Raw genomic sequence first — 23,970 nt, 5'->3', positions numbered from 1 at the left:
TGCATCCCAGAACCTCCGGAAAAAAACACAAAAAATCCGCAAGAAATACGTGAAAAATCCGCAGGTGGATTTCTTGCAGAAAATGTCCGGTTTTGTTCAGGTAATTTCTGCAAGAAATCCTGACGTGTGCACATAGCCTAAGGGTATGTTTCCACGTTCAGTTTTGCTTCAGGCTTTGGTCAGGATTTTATGCAGGTAAAATCCTGACCAAAACTGCACCTGAGGTCACTGGCAGGTCACCTGCGGTGTACCTGCGTGTTTTGCTCATAGTAGCAACATGCTGCGTTTAGAAAAAACGCACCACGCATGCGTTTTCGCGGCAAAAACGCATGCGTTTTTAAACGCATAGTGGAGTCTGGATTTCATGAAATCCCATCCACTATGCTGTAACATCTGGACGCTGCGTTTTTGACGCTGCGGAAAAACGCAGCGTCAAAAACGCAGCGTTTCCTGAACGTGGAAACATACCCTTAGGGTTTGTGTCCACGGTCAGGATTGCATCAGGATTTGGTCAGGATTTTTCATCAGTATTTGTAAGCCAAAACCAGGAGTGGAACAATTAGAGGAAAAGTATAACAGAAACATATGCTCCACTTTTGCATTTATCACCCACTCCTGGTTTTGGCTTACAAATACTGATGAAAAATCCTGACCAAATCCTGATGCAATCCTGAACGTGGACACATACCCTAAGGGTACGTGTCCACGGTCAGGATGGCCTGCGGTATCGCCGGAGCGGCGAAGCCGCTCTGCGCTAAGCCCCGCCCCCTTTCTGGGACGCGATGATGCCGGATGTGTTAACTGTACACATCCGGGATCATCGCACCCTAGCATAGCGCCCTGTGATATTACTTGCAGCAACGCAGCGTCGCCGCAGGTAGCCCTGACATGCTGCGATCTGAAAAGACGCGCAGCATGTCCGGAGTTGCAGGGAAGTCGGATGCGTGTTTCCACGCATAGTGGACACAGGATTTCATAAAATCCCCTCCACTATGCTGGAACATCTGGACGCTGCGTGTTTTACGCTGCAGCTCTGCGCAGCGTCAAACAAGCAGCGTTTACTGACTGTGGACACATACCCTTAGTGGTTGCTCTGCTGACGATCCTAACTCAGAAGGGCATTCATTTTCCAGAACTGGTCAGAATCTGCTGTTCAAACCTTTCCAGAACTCAAGACTGGTTTCTATGCTGCTCCTGTCCTGACCCATCCTGATGTGGACAGACCTTTCTTCCTTGATCTGGAGAGTAGGAGCACTTCTCTCTAAAAATATCTCTAGAGCAAGAAATCATACCTGCGGACTTTTCTCCACAAAATATTCACCAGAAGAATAGAATTATTCCATTGGTGACCATGAACTCTTAGTCATAAAATTGCACACTAAGGATTAGCGACATCTTCTTGAACAAGCTAATTTCCCAGTGACAATCTATACCACAAACACCTGGAGTATCTGGAGTCTGCTTGCACGCTGAAGTGACTGCAGACAAACTGATGAAAGAACTGATCTGCAGGTATGGTGTCCCAGAAACCATAGAGAGCGATAGGGACACACTTCACGGGAAAAATAATGAGGGAAGTCATGCAGGCCCTAGGAGTACAGCAAGCATGTCATGCACCATATAGACAACAAAGTAGTGGGAAAGTGGAAAGACTAAATGGGACACTTAAACTGAAAATTCAAAGGCCATGACAGACACAGGAAAGAGCGGGGTAGAGTGCTTGTCTCTAGCACTCTTTTCAGTCAGACACACTCCAAATAGAAAGACAGGCTCGCCTCCTTTTGAAGTCCTGTTTAGTAGTTTGCCAGAGACTGGTCTGTACTTCCCACAGGTGCTACAAATGCAACACGGTGCTATGACAGCCCATGTCCAGGCCCTGCAGAAAAGACTTAGGGTGTGTGTCCACGGTCAGTAAACGCTGCTTGTTTGACGCTGCGCAGAGCTGCATCGTCAAACACGCAGCGTCCAGATGTTCCAGCATAGTGGAGGGGATTTTTTGAAATCCCGTGTCCACTATGCGTGGAAACCCGCACGCGGCAGGCCTGCGACTCCGGACATGCTGCGCGTCTTTTCAGATCGCAGCATGTCCGTACACCTTGCGGGGACGCAGCGTCCCCGCAAGGCATAACACAGGGCCCTATGGGAGGGGGGCGATGATCCCGGATGTGTACAGTTAACACATCCGGCATCATCGCGTCCCAGAAGGGGGCGGGGCTTAGCGCCGAGCGGCTTCGCCGCTCCGGCGATACCGCCGGCCATCCTGAACGTGGACACGCAGCCTTAATATGGTGCATAAACATGTGTTTTCATCCATTCCAGATCTTAATGCCAGTGCAGACGTACATCTGCTGAATCCAGGTGATTGGGTGGTCATACACAGACACATGAGGAGCCTATATCCACGGTTTGACGGTCCGTTGTAAAGTCCAGCTGACCACATTCACTTGAGGGAACGCCCATCTGGATCCATGCCAGTCACTGCAAAAAGATCTTTTCACTAGCAGAAAGACTGTTGTTCTAATCACCTTGCTGGCAGTGGTAGGATGTTTGCACCTTACAGAGACACTGGATAAACTTTTAAATGTTGACAAGGACAACAAACTTATTACATAGACTTGGACTCAGATTTTCTTGGTTCCTTAAGGTTCTTAATAAGACTAATACAATATAGAGACTCCTTTTTAAATCCAGCCAATTGGCTTAGCGGCCTAGAGGGATGGATTATTTTTGGCATTTTACAGACTTGTATGCAAATCTTGTTGCTTTGCTTATTGTTTTATGTAGCCGTAAAAGCGCTAATATATGTATTATCTAAGGCTGAACCTTCTGTAGTGTATCATAGGCCCCGTATGGCCACTGCTGACGGGGGAGGTGAGTGTCCACACTGAGGGTGGATGGGCGAAGCAGGTAGAAAGCCCCCTTGTGGGTACTAGACCCATGAGACAGTAGCTCCTTTGTGGACATCAGCTGACCCTGTAGCAGAGGTTATACCATTTACAAAAGGGGGAAATTGATATTGAAGGGTTAATAGTTTGCCTTTAAGTGCCTTTTGCCTTTAATTGCTAGAATTACTAGAATCTGTTGACGCAGTAGTCTGATGGTCTCCTCTCAAGGAGACTACACTTCTTATCATGTATGCTTTCAATAGTCAGCCACAACATGTTCTGGGTGCGTGGTAAATAAAGTATGACCCTGGGTGATGGTAGGGGCTACATGAATTACATTGTGTGTTACATTTGTTGTAAATGGTATAAAATACTGCATCTTGCTGCATTACATCAGATAAAAGTGATTTGCTCACAGGATATGTGTGAGGTGTCTTTTTGTCTCCAGGCGCGCTTGTAAAATGGCGGGCGTAACCTCTTGATTTGGCCTCACTGGTGATCTGGCGTACTGACATTGGGTCAGAATAAAAACAGCTACGACACCCATCAAGCTCGATGGTCGCTCTTTTTCTCACAATTTGATTTCTTCCTCATCGGGCTGTTATGGACTCATTTGAAAGGAGCAATAAAAGGGAGAGAGGGGTACAGTTACACACCTGTCATGGAGTGGTAATGAATCACCGCACACTCTTGATGAACATTTGCAGAAAGTTTATTTCACACATAGCGAATAAGACAAAAGCACTGATGTGGAAGATGGTGCAGGAAATTAATCGGCAAAAAGATAGCGACAAAAAACTTTTAACGTTTCGACCCATCCCGGCTGTTATTCATATTGTCGCCTGAGACAAATGGCTGACAAGTTCAATTGTTGAAAATAGGAAGCATGTCTGAGGGTAAATGGTACCTTGTTAGGCATGTGTTACCAGGCACTCTCGCACCTTCATCATATGCGTCCTGCGGCTTTCAGTGCATCCGGTATCTACCTCCCGATGTACTTTCCGCCAGCAATCTCCAGTGCTTCCAGTACCTTTTTCCTAGGGCTTAGAGGATCCACCTCTCCTCGTGAGACAAAACAGTATCAAACACTTCCAGATCTTATCTCACAATGCTCTCAGTTCTGATCCTCGTCCCTCACTGAGTGCTGTTCGATGAGATCTGAAAGAGTTTATAATGATACATAGCTCTGTGGTATCTCTAAATAGTAGCTGTAGACATCAGTGATGAAAGGAGAATGTATAATCTTTTTTTCTCCTGTATGATGCTGCCTACTTATGATTGTTAACCCATTAAGGGGAAGAAGTACAAGTCCCCAGAGGCAAATCTGTGGTAACACCCAGTTGAACTATAACATAAATGGCCTAAACTTTACAAGCTAATATCTCAGCAAAGAAGAGGAAAAATTAAAAACTAAAAGCAAAGTTTTACTCAGGTCTGCAGCCAATATTTCATTATGTGGTCAGTTAAAACGCAAAAACTGTTGAAAGGTCCTCGGAAAATCTTATAGGACAATGCAAAGCTGGATAATTATACTAGTCTCGAATAAAAGGACAGTTTCAAAAACGGAAAAGTGCCTTAACAAACCTGAGATCTTTAATGTAATTCAGCCTTCAATACTTCTATACAAACCATACCAGCTCTCCTTCAACTACACAGGTCCTATGGCGTTATCTTAACTCATAGACAATAGAAACAATAGATACAAAGAGATAGATATTAGAGCAGTTGTTTATTAATCCTTGGTTACATATTTTAAAGGGGCAATCCAACACCTTTCTCTTCTGTGTAGTCTGGTATCAGGTGCGGGTAGATGCTGTTGTACTTAATTAGGACACATCTGATTAATAAGACACCATAATTGTTAGATGTTTGTTGTCTGACGGTTGCCTCAGCAACTGTCCTGATCATGTATACCAGAGAAAGACTTGTCAACCTCTTTAAGATGCAGTTGTAGTGTTCACAAAAAAGTAAAGTATTCTATATACATTATGAAATATTTTGGATTGTTATATGCATTACACTTGCTGATTTTTATTGCTCATTGCATACAGCACATTTCCTAATCATTAACTTTTACTGTAAATTTTCTGGTACTCTATGTCAATAAAGTTAATTTATAAATTATGAAGTGGCTACTTCCCTGTGTAATTTCTCTGATGTGCAAGAAAATAGAATTTCTTTGTTAAACATTTCAATCTCCAATTCTCAATAAGAAAATGGCTTCTCCTCTGTGTGCATTCTTTGATTTATAAAAAGATGTTAGATTTACAAGAACAATTCCCACATTCTGGACATGAAAATGGCTTCTCTCCTGTGCGAGTTCTCAGATGTGTAACAAGATTTAATTTGTTGGTAAAACATTTCCCACATTATGAACAAGAAAATGGCTTCTCATTTTTGTGAGTCTTGCTATGTCTAACAAGATTTGTTTTGTCAATAAAACATTTTCCACATTCTTGACATAAAAATGGCTTCTCCCCTGTGTGAGTTCTCTGATGTGCACAAAAATTTGCTTTTTGGATAAAACATTTGCCACATTCTGAACAAGAAAACGGCTTTTCCCCTGTGTGAATTTTCTTATGTGCAATAAGATTTGATTTGGAGTTAAAATATTTCCCACATTCTAAACATAAAAATGGCTTCTCCCCTGTGTGAATTCTCTGATGTACAGCAATACTTGCTTTCTTGGTAAAACATTTCCCACATTCTGAACATGAGAATGGCTTTGCCCCTAAGTGAGTGCTTTTATGTTTAATGAGATCCCCTTTGCAAGTAAAACATTTCCCACATTCTGCACATAAAAATGGCTTTTCCCCTGTGTGAATTCTCTGATGCACAGTAAGACTCGATTTCTTGGTAAAACATTTCCCACATTCTGGACATGAAAATGGTTTTTCCCCAGTGTGAGTTTTCTGATGTGCAGTAAGACTTTCTTTCCTGTTAAAACATTTCCCACATAATGAACATGAAAATGGCTTCTCCCCAGTGTGAATTATCTCATGTACAGTAAGCCTTGTTTTCTTGGTAAAACATTTCCCACATTCTGCACATGAAAATGGTTTCTTCCCTAAATGAGCTTTTTGATGTTCAGCATCGCTTTTGTTGTTATTATTTTGCTTAACAGTCTGTAATGAATCTGAAGATAGGACCTGTTGATAACGAATAGATGCATTTTTGCTAAGGGCTGGGGGTTTATCTGGAATAATGTCATACTCTTCATATATATATGGTGTGATACCATAATCGGCTGCTTCAAAATCAGTAACTGTCAGATGTCCCTCTGACGCACAGTAATCTGCCAAGAAAAACATTTTTTTCATAAATTCTGCATTTAGCAACAAATTGTACTAAAATTCAAGTATTAACTGACGAAGACGGATACAAACAGTAGACATCAATGCAAGGACTAGTAGTTTATGATATTAAGCCAAGAGGTTGTACAATTTTTAGTTCCTCTTCTAATGCTAGCTTTTTTTAAAGCTTAATGTTACAATTTGCTTGTCAATAAATTTTTATGATGAAATGTTCAGTGGAGAATCATAAAGAGGTCTGTAAATCAGTGCTATTAGGTGTTGTGTCTCATGGCTACATGAATTATAGCACAAAACAAGGCAAAGGGGAGGAGCAGGATTGTTGTGTACATAGAAGCCATGACTTTAGAGCAGGTGTAAGATTGGAGCAGTACGTGTATTTTTGTATGCATTTTCATTACACTACCTTCCTCGCTCAGCCTACCGCATAAGCAATACACACCGTTAAGCACTTTGCTCATTAGGCTCGTCCTATATCAAGCTCTCTTCAGCTTATGGGCACACACTCCTCATGAAGCTGTTGCAGAACAGTGATACACGTGGGGTCTTTCTCTCCACATTCCTGGTCTTCACACCTTTTACTTATCAAGGTAGTTCATTATGGTCGTTTTCGTTCTGGGAGCATATGAGATAGTATCTATCAAAGGAATTTCCCCTTGCATCTGAGTGCTAGCATTTGCAGCACTATTTGGTTGGCTCTGCTTCTTTGGTCTAACCTCTTGTGGTGATTCTTTCCACCTATTTATTTAAAATGCATATCTTTTGCATGTGACCTCTATATCATGCCTTAAATTATCTTTTTAAATGGGGAATACTTCTAATATGAACTAGTCAAGGGTTTTATAAATATTTACTAAATGGTGGCCCAATTCTAACGCATCGGGTATTCTAGAATATGTATGTAGTTTATTTATGAAGATTTCAGAATAATGCAATGAATACACAGGATTCGTCCGGCCGGGCGCGACCAATTAGCAAAGCGTGGTTCAAATTCTATGTCAATTCGTGGCCAGACTTAGTCTGTCACTGATTAGTCGCATCCGGTGATCAATTAGTGAAGCCAGGGCCAGCTGCAGGTTTTTGAGGGCCCCAGGCGAAAGAGTCTCACAGCGCACGTAGCATATAACACAGCCCATGTAGTACATAGCACGGCCACGTAGTATATAGCACAACCACGTAGTATATAGCACAGCCACGTAGTATATAGCACAGCCACGTAGTATATAGCACAGCCACGTAGTATATAGCACAGCCACATAGTATATAGCACAGCCACGTACTATATAGCACAGCCACGTAGTATATTGCACAGCCACGTAGTATATTGCACAGCCACATAGTATATAACACATCCACGTGGTATATTGCACAGCCACATAGTAATAGCACAGCCCACCCAGTATATTGCACAGCCACGTAGTATATAGCACAGCCCACGCAGTGTATAACACAGCCCACGTAGTATATAACACAGCCCACGTAGTATATAGCAATGTGGGCACCCTATCCCTGTTAAAAAAAAGAATTAAAATAAAAAATAGTTATATACTCACCTTCCGGCGGCTCCCAGATCCAGACCAGGTCTTTAGCGATGCTCCTCGCGACGCTCCTTTCCCAGTAATGCCTTGCGGCAATAACACGTGATGATGTAGCAGTCTTGCGAGACCGCTACGTCATCTCCGGTCATTGCCGCAATGCATTTTTGGGACTGGAGCGTCACGAGGAGCGGGAAAGGCTGGAGCGGACGGCGGAAGGTGACAACATAATTTTTTTTATTATTACTATTTTTAACATTATGTTTTTACTATTGATGCTGCATAGGCAGCATCAATAGTAAAAAGTTGGGCACACTTACAGGGTTAATGGCAGCGTTAACGGACTGCGTTACACCGAGTTATGCTGCGATGTAACGCAGTCCTAATACGCTATGTGGGCGCTGACTGGAGGTGAGTATGGAGGGGGCACAGACTGGAGGGGAGTAGGGAGGGGCCAATTAGCGGCCGGACTGTGCCTGTTGCTGATTGGTCGCGGCCAGCTGGCCGCGACCAATCAGCGACCCGGGATTTCCATGACAGACAGACAAACAGACGGAAGTACCCCTTAGACAATTATATATACATAATGATGGTATATACTAGATGGTGGCCCAATTCTAACGCATCGGGTATTCTAGAATATGCATGTCCACATAGTATATTGCACAGCCCACGTAGTATATTGGTCAGACACGTAGTATATAGCCTAGCCACGTAGTATATAGCCCAGCCACGTAGTATATTGCCCAGTGACATAGTATACAGCACAGAGCCACGTAGTACATAGCCCAGCAATGTAGTATATTGCCCAGTGATGTAGTATATTGCCCAGTGACGTAGTATATTGCCCAGCCACGTAGAATATAGCCCAGCCACGTAGTATATAGCCCAGCCATGTAGTATATAGCCCAGCCATGTAGTATATAGCCCAGCCATGTAGTATATAGCCCAGCCACGTAGTATACAGCCCAGCCACATAGTATATTGCCCAGCTATGTAGTATATTGCCCAATGACGTAGTATATTGCCCAGTGACGTAGTATACAGCACAGAGCCACGTAGTATATTGCACAGCGATGTAGTATACAGCACAGAGCCACGCAGTATATTGCCCAGCCACATAGTATATTGCCTAGCCACGTATGTCACAGGTTAAAAAATAAAAAATAAACATACTCACCTTCCGATCCGAGGGCCCCTTGTAGTTCTAACATACTCACCATACTTGTAGTTCCGTCACCTGTGCACGGTACAGGCGGCAGCTTCCGGTCCCAGGGCGTGATGACATCGCGGTCACATGACCGTGATGTCATGGCAGGTCCTACTCGCGCAGGGCCTGTGATGACTTCACGGTCACATGACTGTGACGTCATGGCAGGTCCTTCTGCCATACGATAATTGGCACCGGAACCTGCCGCTTGAACAGAGCGGTTACCGGAGGGCGGCGAGGAGCGGGAAAGGCAGCGGAAGATGACTATATAATTTTTTTTTTTATTATTATTTTTAACATTAGATCCTTTTACTATTGACACTGCATAGGCAGCTTCAATAGTAAAAACTTGGTCACACAGGGTTAATAGCGGCGGTATCAGAGTGAGTTACCCACGGCATTACGCGGTCCGTTACCGCTGGCATTAACCCTGTGTGAGCCGTGACTGCGGGGAGTATGGAGCGGCCGGCCGGCACTGACTGCAGGGGAGTAGGGAGGGACTAATTGGACTGTGCTCGTCGCTGATTGGTCGCGGCAGCCATGATAGGCAGCTGGCGAGACCAATCAGGTAATGAATAACCGTTACGGAAGTTGCGGACAGACAGACGAAAGTACCCCTTAGACAATTATAGATATATATAGATAGATAGATAGACAGAGAGAGAGAGATGGATAGATATTTTCTATTGCTCCATCCTACACGCATTGCCATTCAGGTACTTAACTTAGCAGCAGGGGATGATTGCTCTGTTTGTTCTATATGTTTTAATGGTTTTTAATGTAATTTTTTGTGTGGTCATGGTTATGAATAAAGCTTTTTATTTTTTGATTGTTTATTAGGTGTGTGCACCAATTGTTTGTATTGGTCTTTCTCTGTTCTCCTTTTGTATGAAATCATTTTCCATATAAGGTGTAGCGCCCTGATAAGTATTTAGCTAATTTCCTTGTATGTGGATGCATCATAGGTCAGCCCTAGCTTTGTATATTAGTCCGTGAGTAGTGACTAGTGTGACATCATGTCTGGCCAATACATTTTTCTTTTTCGCCAGTATGGAGCCTGTTCACACACTCTGTGACCAGATGGCGAATTTGACGCAGATGACTCAAGATCTGGCTAAGAAATGTCAGAATCTGGAGTCATCACAGATGTAGGGTCAGATAACTAATTTAATGAAAACCTCTTATAGCCTTCCACTGCCGGCAGTGGATGTGACGTCAGTAAACTCTGATGTACAGCTGGTAGCTGCCAAACTTGTAATGGTCCTCCCTGATAAACTTTAGGGCAAGAAAATGTCCAGTTTAGGTTGTTCAGGGAGAGCTGTAGGTTATATTTTACTCTGCACCCCCGGTCATCAGGGGAGGAGTTCCAGAAGGTGGGAATAATTGCGTCCCTACTGCGAGGAGGTCTTCAGACCTGGGCATTTTCCTTGTCACTACAAGCACCAAAACGGTTATCTATTGACGCCTTTTTTGACAGTATAGGTCTGATATAGGACTAACCCGACTGAATCCAGGTAGCTGAGGCTAAGATCATAAGTTTGATCAGACAGTGTAATGTGTAATTTGATATTAATTTCTTCTTGGGGACTTTGAGGAAATCTACCTAGATGAACGGATATTTCCTTGATTTATCCAATATTTTATTGCTATTTTTGTTCAGTTTAACTGAATGTTACTAGAATGTTGAAATTGTCTCTGACTATCTCAGTCAGAGAGATAAACAGAAAAAGTAATTATACACAAAATTCACTTTATACAGATAAATAGTGTTTGACTGTTATGCCAGAGATTCACACGGTATATAAGCTCCATCCTGTACACTGCTCTGCTCCCCCAATATCAGACCATCTCGCTGAGCTGCCTCGTATAAACACTTTCAGCACCTCTACATCCTTCTGATGCTGGAGAGTCTCCACCCAGGTACGGTCAGACTCTACAGGAATTTAATATGACTGTATCCTGCAGAGTTTTGCTTCGCTGGCCTATCCCCTGCCAGCAGTGGATACATTAGGCAGCTCCTTCCTCCACACCTTGCCTGAGCTAAGGTTGTAGTTACAGTTTGTCTCCAGTTCCCTGTCTTGGAGCTTTATTGTTTTGTCTCTCCTGTTATTGACCCAGCTTGTTTACATGCTCTGTCTGATCTCTCCGCTCTGGAAGCTTGCTTCGTAAATTGAACTTGTACTGCCCGCCCTAACCTCGGACTTTCAGACCATGCATCTGTATTCACTCTCTGTGCTTCTTTTTATGCCTTTGACCCATATGTCAACTGCTGCAGGTCCGGGCACTACCCTGGAGCGTGAGCTGGTGACTACCCTAACCACCATCAGAGACTACGCCCCTCAAGAGTAAAACTCCGCTTAACAGGTAGCACTTATCCACCTTCTCCACATGCAATCTATCATAATCTCGCTGCGTGGAGCATATCATGGATTTTGTGATGCAACTTTTTTTTTTTAACTCCTTGGCATCACAACCAATTTTGACCTTAATAAGGCTGGGGTCACACTGCGTTATGGCAGTCCGTTAGACGGACTGCGTTACACCGCGGCATAACGCGGTGTAACGCAGTCCGTTAACACTGCCATTAACTCCTATTATTGGGTGCATCGCAAACGCATGCCATAATCGGCATGCGCTAGCGATGTGCCGTCATTCAGTGACGGAGCCTCGGACGCAGGCTGCAGCGTCTGAGCTCTGTCACCGCTAGCACAGATGAATCATCTGCGCGCGCGGTATAGCATAACGCGACGGCGTATATGCTATAGCGTTAACGCAGCCCGTCAACGCTATGCGTTGAACGGGCTGCTTTAATGCAGCATGAACCTGGCCTAACTGATCATTTCTTCTTTTTTTACCTTCCCATTATCGCGTTCTAGGGGCTAAAACTATTTTAAGTGACAGTCACATGAGGGCTGTTTTTTCACAATGAGTTGTCAGTGGCATCATTTTTGTGTACATACGAGGGGCACTCACTAAAGATTTCCCCTGACCCACTTTATAACAGGATGCTGAAACCGCACATATAAGGCTACTTTCACACATCCGTCTTTTTGTTTCAGACTAAATCCGGCTCTTTAGAGAAAAAATAAAAACCGGAACCGGTTTTTCCCCCATTAACTTGTATTAGCGCCAGAACGCGCCGCATGGCCCAGCGTTCCTTCTGTTTTTTTTCCAGATCCGGTTAAAATTCCGATTCTGGCGTCTTGAAAAAACGTCTACTGCAACGTTTTTTGTCTCCGGCGAAAAAGCCTGAAGCGTCGGATCCGGCGCTTCCGGCTGTTTGCTACAATGAAAGCCTATGGGAGCCGGAAGGTGCCAGATCCGGAAAAAGGCGGATCCGGCGGCCTGATCCGGTTTTTTAAACTAAGCATGCTCCAAATTTTTTTTATCCAATAATTCAGATAGGCTAGCCGGATCCGTCAAAAAAACGGATCCGTCGCATCAGTTTTTCACAATCTGCGCCAGATTCAGTTTTTCCAACACTTGCCGGATTTAGCCTGACACTGAAAATCTGATGTGTGAAAGTAGCCTAAGTCTCTGTAGGTTACATACCAATTTACAACTCAGAACTGATAACGGTCTTGATTTTACAGGTGCTGAAGTCGTGTGAGGTTTCATAATGGACCCAGAGGAATACAGAGCAGTCATCAAGTTCCTTTATTTGAAAGGCCGCACACCAAAGGAGATGTTCAGTGAGATGAAAGAGGTTTATGGTGATGATTCCCCGTCGTATGAAGTATTCATGGACTGGAATCGTAAATTCAAATGTGGTCGGACTTCGGTGCAAACAGCTCCAATTCTAGGGCGACCTCACTCTCCTATTGATTAACACACCATCCAGCAAGTGCAGGTCACCATTTTGGAAAATCCCCACATAACCATTCGCCACCTAGCCCAAAATGTCAAGATTAGTGTGCGATCGGTGGAAAAAATCATCCAAAACCATCTTCACATGCAAAAGGTATCCGCTGGCTGGGTTCCCCGACTTCTCACACCTTTCCAGAAGCAGGAATGAGTCGAATGCTCTCAGACTCTATTGACAATGTGCCATGAAAACCAGGAGGACTTTTTAAACAGCCTGATCACACAGGATGAAAGCTAGTCTCACTATGATCCTGAGACTAAAGTTCAGTCGATGCAATGGAAGCATCATGACTCACCGCCTCCAAAGAAGGCATGTGCCCAAACCTCGGCAAACACGGTCATGCTCACAGTATTTTGGGACAAGCACAGAGAGTATTGATGGATTTCCTAGCAAAGGGTACCATGATCACTGGGGCATACTATACTTCACTGCTGCGAAAAATGCGGGAGGCCATCAAAACCAAGAGACGTGGCATGCTCACCCAAGGTGTATGCCTTATGCAAGACAATGCACCAGTTCACAACTCACATGTTGCCCAAATGGAAGCATAGTCCTGTGGCTTTGAAATTCTTCCACATCCCCCTTATTCACCCGACCTCGTACCATCGGACTTCCACTTCTTTCCGACAATGAAGTTATTTTTGAAGGGCAAGCATTTTCCCGATGATGAGACTTTGATTTCCGAAGTCACAACGTGGCTTTTGGTTCAACTTGTTGACTTCTACAAACTGTTGACTTCGACAAGTGAGGTGTTTACAGTTGATTAAAGAAATGGGAGAAGTGGGTGTCCCTAGGTGGCACCTACAGTATGTAGATAATGACTAATAACTGTGCCAAGATTCATTGTTCTCAGTCCACAGGAAGTGAGTCAGGAGAAATCTTTAATGAACGCCACTCGTACATCTTATTAACACACTGTTTACCAACTCTTAATGGTTAACAGGTTTTTTAATTAAAAAAATGCAAAAGCCATCTTGCCTCGTCATGGCGACCATAGTTGGGACAGTCCTAACTCTAATATTAAAAACCTTACCCTTTGTCAAGTAACATGCATGTAGGTAAGGGCTGAGAGTGACTGAGCCCAACTACATGCATGTCACTTGACAAACGGTAAGGTTTTTAATATTAGAGATAGGACTGTCCTAACTACGGTCGCCGAGACGGGATGGCTTTTGCAATTTTTTTCTGTGTTTGTTTTTTGTCTGTTTAGTGGCTAGTGTGAACGTGCGTTTACATGCTGCATGCACACCAGTTTATGTCCCTGTTCATTCCATTGGATTTTTTCCTGTGTGTTTGCATCATGTGCATATAAAGGTGTGGCCTGCCTTTCTTTTGAGCTGGGCATTATTGATGTGGCCTCTCATGGCTCTGTTTCCACTAGTTGGGCTCAGTCCCTCTCAGCCCTTATCTACATACATGTCACTTAATATTAGAGCTAGGACTGTCCCAACTACGGTCGCTGTGAAAAGGCGGAAGGTTTTCACATTTTTTTAAATTAAAAAACATGATAACTAAGCACCGTATATTATTTTCATGCACTATGATATTTATTTACTGCAGAATATTTAACCCCTTAGTGACACCTAATCCTAACCACAACCCACCCCTAACCCTAATCCCAACCCTAACAATAACCCTAACCACAAATCTAACCCCAACACATCCCCTAACCCTAATCCTAACCCTAATCCCAACCCTAACCATAACCCTAACCACAAACCTAACCCCAACACACCCCTAACCCTAATCCTAGCCCAAATCTTACTCTAATGGAAAAATGAAAATAAATTTAATTTTTTTATATCATTATTTTTCCCTATCTAAGGGGGTGATAAAAAGGGGTTTTATTTACTTTTTTCATTTTGATCACTGTGATAGTGTCTATCACAGTGAGCAAAATAAACCAATAGGAAAATTTTCCTATTGTTACCTGGTATCGGCTGGCAGATCACGGCAGGCGCACGGGGCATGCGCCCGCAATTTCTCCCGGAAGAAAACGCCGGGGGACATTTTGGGGAGATTCCTGGATTCCAGGGGGGACGTTCGGGGGACCCTATTTCTTTATTTGAGATCACATCAGAGGAGAGAGAAATTAAATAGAGAATCTGACCTTTTTTGTGGTCGCTGTTATACCATTAGAAACAGCGATCGCAACACCAGGGTCGGTGACCTTGGCAGCCGAGACCCCAGAGAAATTGTGGCGTTTCAAGCATGGGGGTGAGGACCTGCCTCCCTGGCGAAAGACAGGTATTTTGGAGAAGTTATAAAACGCTTTATTTTGGGAATACATGCACCAAAAACTAAAAGAGCCACCTTGTTAGAATGCAGCATTACTGCTGCACAAGGTGGCTCTTTTAGTTTATAACGGCTGGAGGGGGTGACAGTGGCCCTTTAAAAGGGGTCATTGTTTTTTCACAGCTCTCAATGTCCATCTCTTGGAAGGGATACCTACCCAGCTCAGAATACAAATTTAGCAAGACATTAAACAGGTGACCCCCAAAAATTAATTTCTCATACCTAAAATTATACATTGCTTGTCATTTGGCATATATAGCAGTACAGAACATAGTACGAATACAACAGAGCCAAACATATACAATATTTATTCCAATCAGTGAATAAGTAAAACATAGAGGCCATTACTCACCTGCCCTGTCATCCGAAAGAAACTCCTCCTTACACTCCTCTTCAACCCTGACATATGTCTCTGTAGTATTATTATGGATCAGATCTTCACCCTGAACAAATATTGTACAAGTCACAGACAGATGGAGAAGTCACATCTATGATCAGCTCTAATCCTGCCATCTCCACCGTTCTCATTACACAAGTATAAAACATATACCGTATATACTCGAGTATAAGCCGAGATTTTCAGCCCAAATTTTTCGGCTGAAAGTGCCCCTCTCGGCTTATACTCGAGTCACGGTCTGTGGCAGGGTCGGTGGGTGCGGGGGAGAGGGCGCTGAGGCATACTTACCTAGTCCCGGCGATCCTGACGCTCCCCCTGCCCGTCACACTGTCTCCGGGTGCCGCAGCTCTTCCCCTGTACAGCGGTCACGTGGGACCGCTCATTAAACTTATGAATATGGACTCCACTCCCATAGGGGTGGAGCCGCATAGTCATTTCTCTAATCAGCGGTGCCGGTGACCGCTGATAGAGGAAGAGGCTGCGGCACCCGGAGACCAGCTGTCCGGGGGAAGGAGCGGGACGCCGGGAGCAGGTAAGTATCGCATATTTACCTGTCCACGTTCCACACGCCGGGCGCCACTCCATCTTCCCGGCGTCTCTCCGCTCTGACTGTTCAGGTCAGAGGGCGTGATGACGCATATAGTGTGCGCGCCGACCTCTGCCTGATCAGTCAGTGCGGAGAGACGCCGGGACGGGACGCTGAGGAGCTGCAAGCAAGAGAGGTGAGTATGTGTTTTTTTTTTTTATTGCAGCAGCAGCACCAGCATTATATAGGGCACAGATTTATGTGGAGCATCTATGGGGCCAAACTGAACAGTGCAGAGCATATATGGCACAGCTTTATAAGGAGCATCTATGGGGCCATAATGAACAGTGCAGAGCATATATGGCACAGCTATATAAGGAGCATCTATGGGGCCATAATGAACAGTGCAGAGCATATAGGGCACAGCTATATAAGGAGCATCTATGGGGCCATAATGAACAGTGCAGAGCATATAGGGCACAGCTATATAAGGAGCATCTATGGGGCCAAACTGAACGGTGCAGAGCATATAGGGTACAGCTATATAAGGAGCATCTATGGGGCCAAACTGAACGGTGCAGAGCATATATGGCACAGCTATATAAAGAGCATCTATGGGGCCAAACTGAACGCTGCAGAGCATATAGGGCACAGCTATATAAGGAGCATCTATGGGGCCAAACTGAACGGTGCAGAGCATATAGGGCACAGCTTTATATGGAGCATCTATAGGGCCATAATGAACGGTGCAGAGCATATATGGCACAGCTTCATATGGAGCATCTATAGGGCCAAACTGAATGGTGCAGAGCATATAGGGCACAGCTTTATATGGAGCATCTATAGGGCCATAATGAACGGTGCAGAGCATATATGGCACAGCTTCATATGGAGCATCTATAGGGCCAAACTGAACGGTGCAGAGCATATAGGGCACAGCTTTATATGGAGCATCTATAGGGCCATAATGAACGGTGCAGAGCATTATATATGGCACAGCATTATATGGAGCATCTATAGGGCCAAACTGAACGGTGCAGAGCATATAGGGCACAGCTTTATAATGAGCATCTATGGGGCCAAACTGAACGGTGCAGAGCATATATGGCACAGCTTTATATGGAGCATCTATAGGGCCATAATGAACGGTGCAGAGCATTGTATATATGGCACAGCTTTATATGGAGCATCTATGGGGCCAAACTGAACGGTGCAGAGCATATATGGTACAGCTTTATAAGGAGCATCTATGGGGCCATAATGAACGGTGCAGAGCATTATATATGTGGCACAGCTTTATATGGAGCATCTATGGGGCAATAATGAATGGTATGGAGCATCTATTTTTATTTTTGAAATTCACCGGTAGCTGCTGCATTTTCCACCCTAGGCTTATACTCGAGTCAATAAGTTTTCCCAGTTTTTTGTGGCAAAATTAGGGGGGTCGGCTTATACTCGGGTCGGCTTATACTCGAGTATATACGGTAATACTGGTAGATAAAACAGGACTGAGCACAAGACCTTCACAGCCGTCTACACCATCATAGGGGAGATCTCATGACACCTTCTCTCCATCTACCTGATGATCCTGAGGAACATTGGGATCTTCTTGTTTACAGTCCTGTGCAAGAAGAGGATGGGGACATCTCTCTGGTGTTGTCCTCTTACTGGATAGATCTAACAAAACAGACAGAACTAAATACACACGGTCTAGAATTATCTGTATGTAAAGAATTAATTAAGTCCCTGTCTATTACCTGGTGATGTGAGGAGCTGGGGAACTTCCATCATGACGTCCTTGTACAGATCTTTGTGTCCTTCTAAATACTCCCACTCCTCCATGGAGAAATAGACGGTGACATCCTGACACCTTATAGGAACCTGACACATACAATGATACCGTCATCCCCCCGATTCGTTCATAGTGTTACTGTATAATGTCCCAGCATTCCCAGCCGTGTCACCTCTCTAGTCAGCAGCTCAATCATCTTGTAGGTGAGTTCTAGGATCTTCTGGTCATTGATGTCCTCGTGTATCAGGGGGTGAGTTGGAAGCAATCTTTCCCATACCTCAGACACAGGATCCTGACAGCGCTCACTAGAGGTCTTCTTCACTACTGTATAATCCTGGTAATGGAGAGACACATTAATAAATCTCACTACAGACATTTCCCAGAGTCCTCACCTCTCCAGTTTTGTCCATCTATTATTCCCATAGATAAGAATGATATAATGTGACGTCATCAGAATCTCTCACCTCTCCAGTAAGCCGGAAGAGGATCTCTAGGGTGAGGTGCAATATCCTCTCCGCCATCTTGTCCGTCATCTTCTCACTGTTCCTTTCCATCCTTGATGGGTCAATCAGGAAAATTCTCTTATATAGAAGATCTCCACTGAGAGGATTCAATTTTGTAGATGACTGAATGGGAACTATATCATAAACAAAATAATATCATCATGATCAGTAACATCATAATGAATCCTGTGTAATAACACAATTACTAGAAACTGCATATTCAATCACTGGCAGCAGAAATGATGCTGACATGTATAGCACGCAGGTCCAAAAGTTACCCTGAGACCCATAGCAATTTATTTATGCCCTATTCACATAAAAAGTAAGAAATGTACTACTCTGGGCCAGTTTGTAGACTAAATTATGCCATTCAAATGAAAAAAAATGTGCGCAGTATATAGGTGACATCTGTGTGATACTCACTTTTTACAGACTGGTTGCTGGGAATTGCTTGGGAAACTACCTAATGATCTTCTGTGTTTTTATCCCCTTGGCAATATATAAAGCAGCACTACATACAGGGCCTTGAAAAAGAATTCACACCCCTTGACATTTTTCATATTTTTTCATGTTACACCCACAAACTTAAAGTAGCAAGTATCTGTGAAGTGTAAAGGAAATTATATGTTTTTTTTATTATTATTTTATCAATATAAATCTAACAATTGTGACATGCATTTGTATAAAGCCCCTTGTAGTTTCATACTGCTAAATAAAATCCTCAGAGACCAATTGCCTCCAGAAGTCACAGAATTAGTAAATTGAGTCCACCTGTGTGTAGTTTCTACTCAGTATAACTACAATTGTTCTGTGAAGGCCTCAGAGGTTTGTGTGAGAACATTGGGATCAAAGAGTATCATGAAAACCAAGGGACACAACAGACAGGTCAGGGATAAAGTTGCAGAAAAGTAAAGTAGGGTTAGCTCTGAAGCTCTGAACATCTGACGCAGCACTGTTAAATCCATCATCCAAAACTGGAAGGTGTATAGCTCAACTACAAACCTACCAATCTACTACCTGTCTGAGCATGCTTGAGTGTTATCCGCGTATCTTGGGCATGCTCGGATAATATGTTTGAGTCCCTGTGGCTGCATGTTTTGTGGCTTTTAGGCAATCCTCTCATGTTTCAGCTGTATAACAGCCGCAAAGCATGCAGCCGCAGGGACTCGAACATGTTATCCGAACGCGTCTAAGATACTCGGATAACACTAGAGTATGAACGTTATCCGAGCATGTTCGCTCATGACTCCTACCAAGACATGGCTGTCCACCTAAACTGACATACATCCCAAGCAAGTAGAGCACTAATGAGAGAAGCAGCTAAGAGGCCCATGGTCACTCTGGAGGAACTGCAGAGATCCACTGCTCATGAGGGAGAATCTGTCCACAATACAACTATTACACAAATATTAGGGATCACCCACACGAGTGTATAACACGGCCAACTGCTATGGGACAATGCAGATCTGCGATTTTTTTTCTCATGACATTGCATAAGAAAACAATTGCAGCATCCTGCAAGTGCATCCGATAACCGAATCACGCGCACCCATACAGGTCTGTGGGTGAATTTGAAACATTGGACTGCACTTGGATGTCAGTCTGATTACCAGGAACACAGACAATGGAGAAGATGAAGTTAAGTTTGATTCAAGTGACATTAGCACAATCAGTCCGATTCTCTCACATGAGAGAATTGATGGCTGTTACCCCAGCATTAGTTGAATACAAAAATCTTGCCATTATCAAAAAGTGGCAAGAAGAAAGCCATATTTAAAGGGAACCTGTCACCCCCCCAGGGTGTTTTTAAGTAAAAGAGCCACCTTCAGAAGCACTAAGGCTGTAGTCTGTGAAGATGGCTCTTATGTTTAGTATCCCTAGGAATGCTGAAATAATAACTTTTATAAATTGCGCGCCATACCTGTATTGAATCCGGGGGTACGTTTTCTCCCAATGACTAAGCCGTCCATCATCCCACCGGGCGCCACCTCCTCTCTGTCTTGTGCCGGCGCCTGCGCGCTGTAATTATTTCTCGGGCATGCGCTGTGCGTGTTGCCCTGGAACTTACATCAAGTGATGTAAGTAAATCGCTCCTGCGCACAGAGGAGGCCCCAGATCCCACCCTGCAGTGTTATGATGGATTCACACTGCGCTTGCGCAGTGGAGCAGATCACCGTGCTCCTTTGAAGATAGCGCCAAAGTCTCACGAGACTTCGGCACTATCTTCAATGGAGCACGGTGACCCGCTCCACTGTGCAGGGGCCAAATTCCCAGCTCCGCAGTGTGAATACATCATAACACACTGCAGGGCGGGATCTGGGGCCTTGGCTACACAAAGGCGCAAGTGACGTCACGACAGAGAGGAGGCGGCGCCCGGTGAAATGATGGATGGCTGCGAGGTGAGTCAGGAAGAGAAAACGTACCCCCCCCCCCCCCCCCCGGACACAATAGAGGTATGGCGCGCAATTTATAATAGTGAATATTTCAGCATTCCTTGGGATACTAAACATAAGAGCCAACTTCACAGTATGCAGCCTTAGTGCTGCTGAAGGTGGCTCTTTTACTTAAAAACGCCCTGGGGGGGTGACAGGTTCCCTTTAAACGCAAGAAATAAAAAGTCCCATTTTCATTTTGCAAAAAGCCATGTAGGGCACACAGGCAGCAAAAGGAAACTAAACTAAACTAAATGCACCTCATCCTGAAAGCACCATCAAATGCAGCATCATGCTGTGGAGAGGCTTTTCTTCAGCAGGGGCAGGCAGGGAAGTTGGTCAGAGTTCATGGGAAAATGGATGGAGCTAAATATAGGTCAATCCTGGAGGAAAACCTATTATAGGCCGAGAAAGATTTGAGACTGGGGCGTAAGTTTACCATAACTTGAAAACTCCAACAAAGGGTCATTTTTAATTATAATAATGTATCCCCTATTGCTTGTATAGTGCATGACTTACGTTGATGTACCCCCAGGAATCCTGAGAGTGAAGCTTCTGGGAACACAACCTGCAGCACTTTATACTGAATTGAGTGAAGGTGAACAGGTTCAATCTCCTCATTCACTGTATATGGGACTGCCAGCGAAAGCAGAGCAGAGCACTGATATAATTCCTGCAGTCCCATAGACAATAAAAAATGTCCCATATAATATCCCCCAGCTAGGAAGTGCCTCACCATACCGTGACCTATCAATACTGTTCCCACATACAGGGCCCTCAGTGCATTATCTGTACTCTAAGAGGTATCACGGTGTTATCTGTGGTGTTACATAGGACTGCAGGTAACATCTACTACATTATCGGTAGTGTTATATAGGACAGCAGGTAACATCCACTACATTACCTGTACTCAGAGAGTTATCACGGTGTTATCTGTGGTGTACATAGGACTGAAGATTACATCTACATTATCTGTGCTATTACACAGGACTACTATGCTACTGATGCTACTACATTATCTGTATTCATGGTTATTATTGTGCTATCTGTGGTATTACATAGGACTGCAGGTAACATCCACTACATTATCTGTACGCAGAGACTTATTATTATCAGAACATATATATACACGTTGTGTCCGCACATTGCGATAAATAAATACATAAACTTCAATATTTATGTAAAAACAAAGATGCTGCTAGTATTTTTTGATGAAGGAGTGTAAATCCATCCAACCACGTCACGGTGACCTTTAATATGGCCGGTGCCAATCACTAATGACCTCTCCATGTGCCGAACAAATGAATGGGGAGAGACAAGGAGACCTTGTGTGGGAAAGAGACTGAGGACCGAACGTTACTAACATTAAGGCCGGCGTCACACTCAGCGTATGAAAATACGGTCCGTTTATTACGGCCGTAATACGCAGAAATGTGCCCAAAATAGTGATCCGTATGTCATCCGTAGTCAGGGTGTGTCAGCGTATTTTGCGCATGGCATCCTCCGTATGTAATCCGTATGGCATCCGTACTGCGATATTTTCTCGCAGGCTTGCAAAACCGACATCTAATGGATTTATGTGCTCAAATGTTCGTTAAAACATATATACAGTATATATATATATATATGTCATTGAGACACATATATATATATTTTGTATTTATATTTAATTCAGCGCGATATATGTGAAAAGCCGGTAATTCAATTGCCGGCTTTTCATTTCTCCTTCCCAAACCCGACAGGATATGAGACATGGTTTACATACAATAAACCATTTCATGTCCCTTTTTTTTTTTGCATATTCCACACTACTAATGTTAGTAGTGTGTATGTGCAAAATGTGGGCACTCTAGCTTGTAAAATAAAGGGTTAAATGGTGGAAAAAATTGGCGTGGGCTCCCGTGCAATTTTCTCCACCAGAGTGGTTAAGCCAGTGACTGAGGGCAGATATTAATAGCCTAGAGAGGGTCCATGGTTATTGGCCCCTCTGGCTAAAAACATCTGCCCCCAGCCACCCCAGAAAAGGCACATCTGGAAGATGGGGTGGCTGGGGGCAGATGTTTGTAGCCAGGGGGGGCCAATAACCATGGACCCTCTCCTGGCTATTAATATCTGCCCTCAGTCACTGGCTTTACCACTCTGGCGGAGAAAATTGCGCGGGAGCCCACGCCAATTTTTTCCGCGATTTAACCCTTTATTTTACAAGCTAGAGCGCCCAAATTTTGCACATACACACTACTATTATTAGTGTGGAATATGCAAAAAAAAAGGGATATGAGATGGTTTACTGTATGTAAACCATGTCTCATATCCTGTCGGGTTTGTGAAGGAGAAATTAAAAGCCAGTAATTGAATTGCCGGCTTTTCTATAGAACACTGCTGCGTATTTCTCGCAAGTCACACTGCTGGTCCGTGTGTAATCCGTATTTTTCTCGCCCCCATAGACTTTCATTGGTGATTTTTTTGCGCAATACGCTGACAAACGCAGCATGCTGTGATTTTGTACGGCCGTAGAAGACCGTATAATACGGATCAGTAAAATACAGCTGATAGGAGCTGGGACATAGGGAATCATTGGGCCGTGTGTAATGCGTATTTTACGGGTGTATTTTCTGCGCTCATACGTCAGTAAAACTCGCCAGTGTGACGCCGGCCTTACACCAATAATGGCGCCCATGTAGTCATTAGTCACAGCGTCCTGTAGTGGGGGGAGCAGCGACATATAAATTATAGGTCAGACCACAGAGATCAGCAACTGGGGGGGGGGGGGGACGTGTGTATTCAGGGGGGAAACATGGAAAAAGGAACAGCACAGAGATGGTAAAAGCCATTTATTATATGGGGAGGAAAAATGGCCGAGTGTGACCAGCGGCTAATCCTGATAGAGAATAACGGGGCTCCAGCACCTACCTCCACCTGCAGAGCCGCACTCCACATATATGGCTGCTCTGTGCGCACAGGACCTCTGATGAGGTCACAGGAGGGGAGGAGTCAGGGGTCACATGATCAGGGGCCTCAGTGTATGCAGGACTCTGCTGTGCTGGTTGTCATGGTGCTGGATGAGGGGAAGTTTATGTGTGGAGTCAGGAGGGGTTTACAGTGTGGAGGTAGCAGAGCCGTGTGTGTACGAGGTGTACGGAGCAGAGCCGTGTGTACGAGGTGTACGGAGCGGAGCCGTGTGTGAACAATGTCTACGGAGCGGAGGCATGTGTTCGAGGT

At 44.2% G+C, this 23,970-nt stretch overlaps 1 protein-coding gene across 1 annotated transcript in view; it reads right to left on the bottom strand.

The window, feature by feature from the left end:
• The window catches only part of LOC143766283 (uncharacterized), a 68,538-nt gene extending 44,820 nt beyond the window's left edge, over positions 1-23,718 (bottom strand). The window contains exons 1-5 of the mRNA XM_077253839.1: positions 23,662-23,718; positions 18,281-18,453; positions 17,989-18,150; positions 17,782-17,905; positions 17,604-17,701 (exon numbers count right to left, since the gene is read on the bottom strand). Coding sequence (XP_077109954.1) covers positions 17,604-17,701; positions 17,782-17,905; positions 17,989-18,150; positions 18,281-18,370 — 474 coding nt within the window. The 5' untranslated portion in view covers positions 18,371-18,453; positions 23,662-23,718. The remainder of the gene's footprint in view (positions 1-17,603; positions 17,702-17,781; positions 17,906-17,988; positions 18,151-18,280; positions 18,454-23,661) is intronic.
• Between the last annotated feature and the right edge of the window lie 252 nt (positions 23,719-23,970).

This window comes from Ranitomeya variabilis, chromosome 4, assembly GCF_051348905.1.
Source record: "Ranitomeya variabilis isolate aRanVar5 chromosome 4, aRanVar5.hap1, whole genome shotgun sequence".
In the NCBI taxonomy this organism is placed as follows: domain Eukaryota; kingdom Metazoa; phylum Chordata; class Amphibia; order Anura; family Dendrobatidae; genus Ranitomeya; species Ranitomeya variabilis.
The sequence above is the reverse complement of the archived record's forward strand: the minus strand, read 5'-3'. Positions and strand labels throughout refer to the sequence as shown.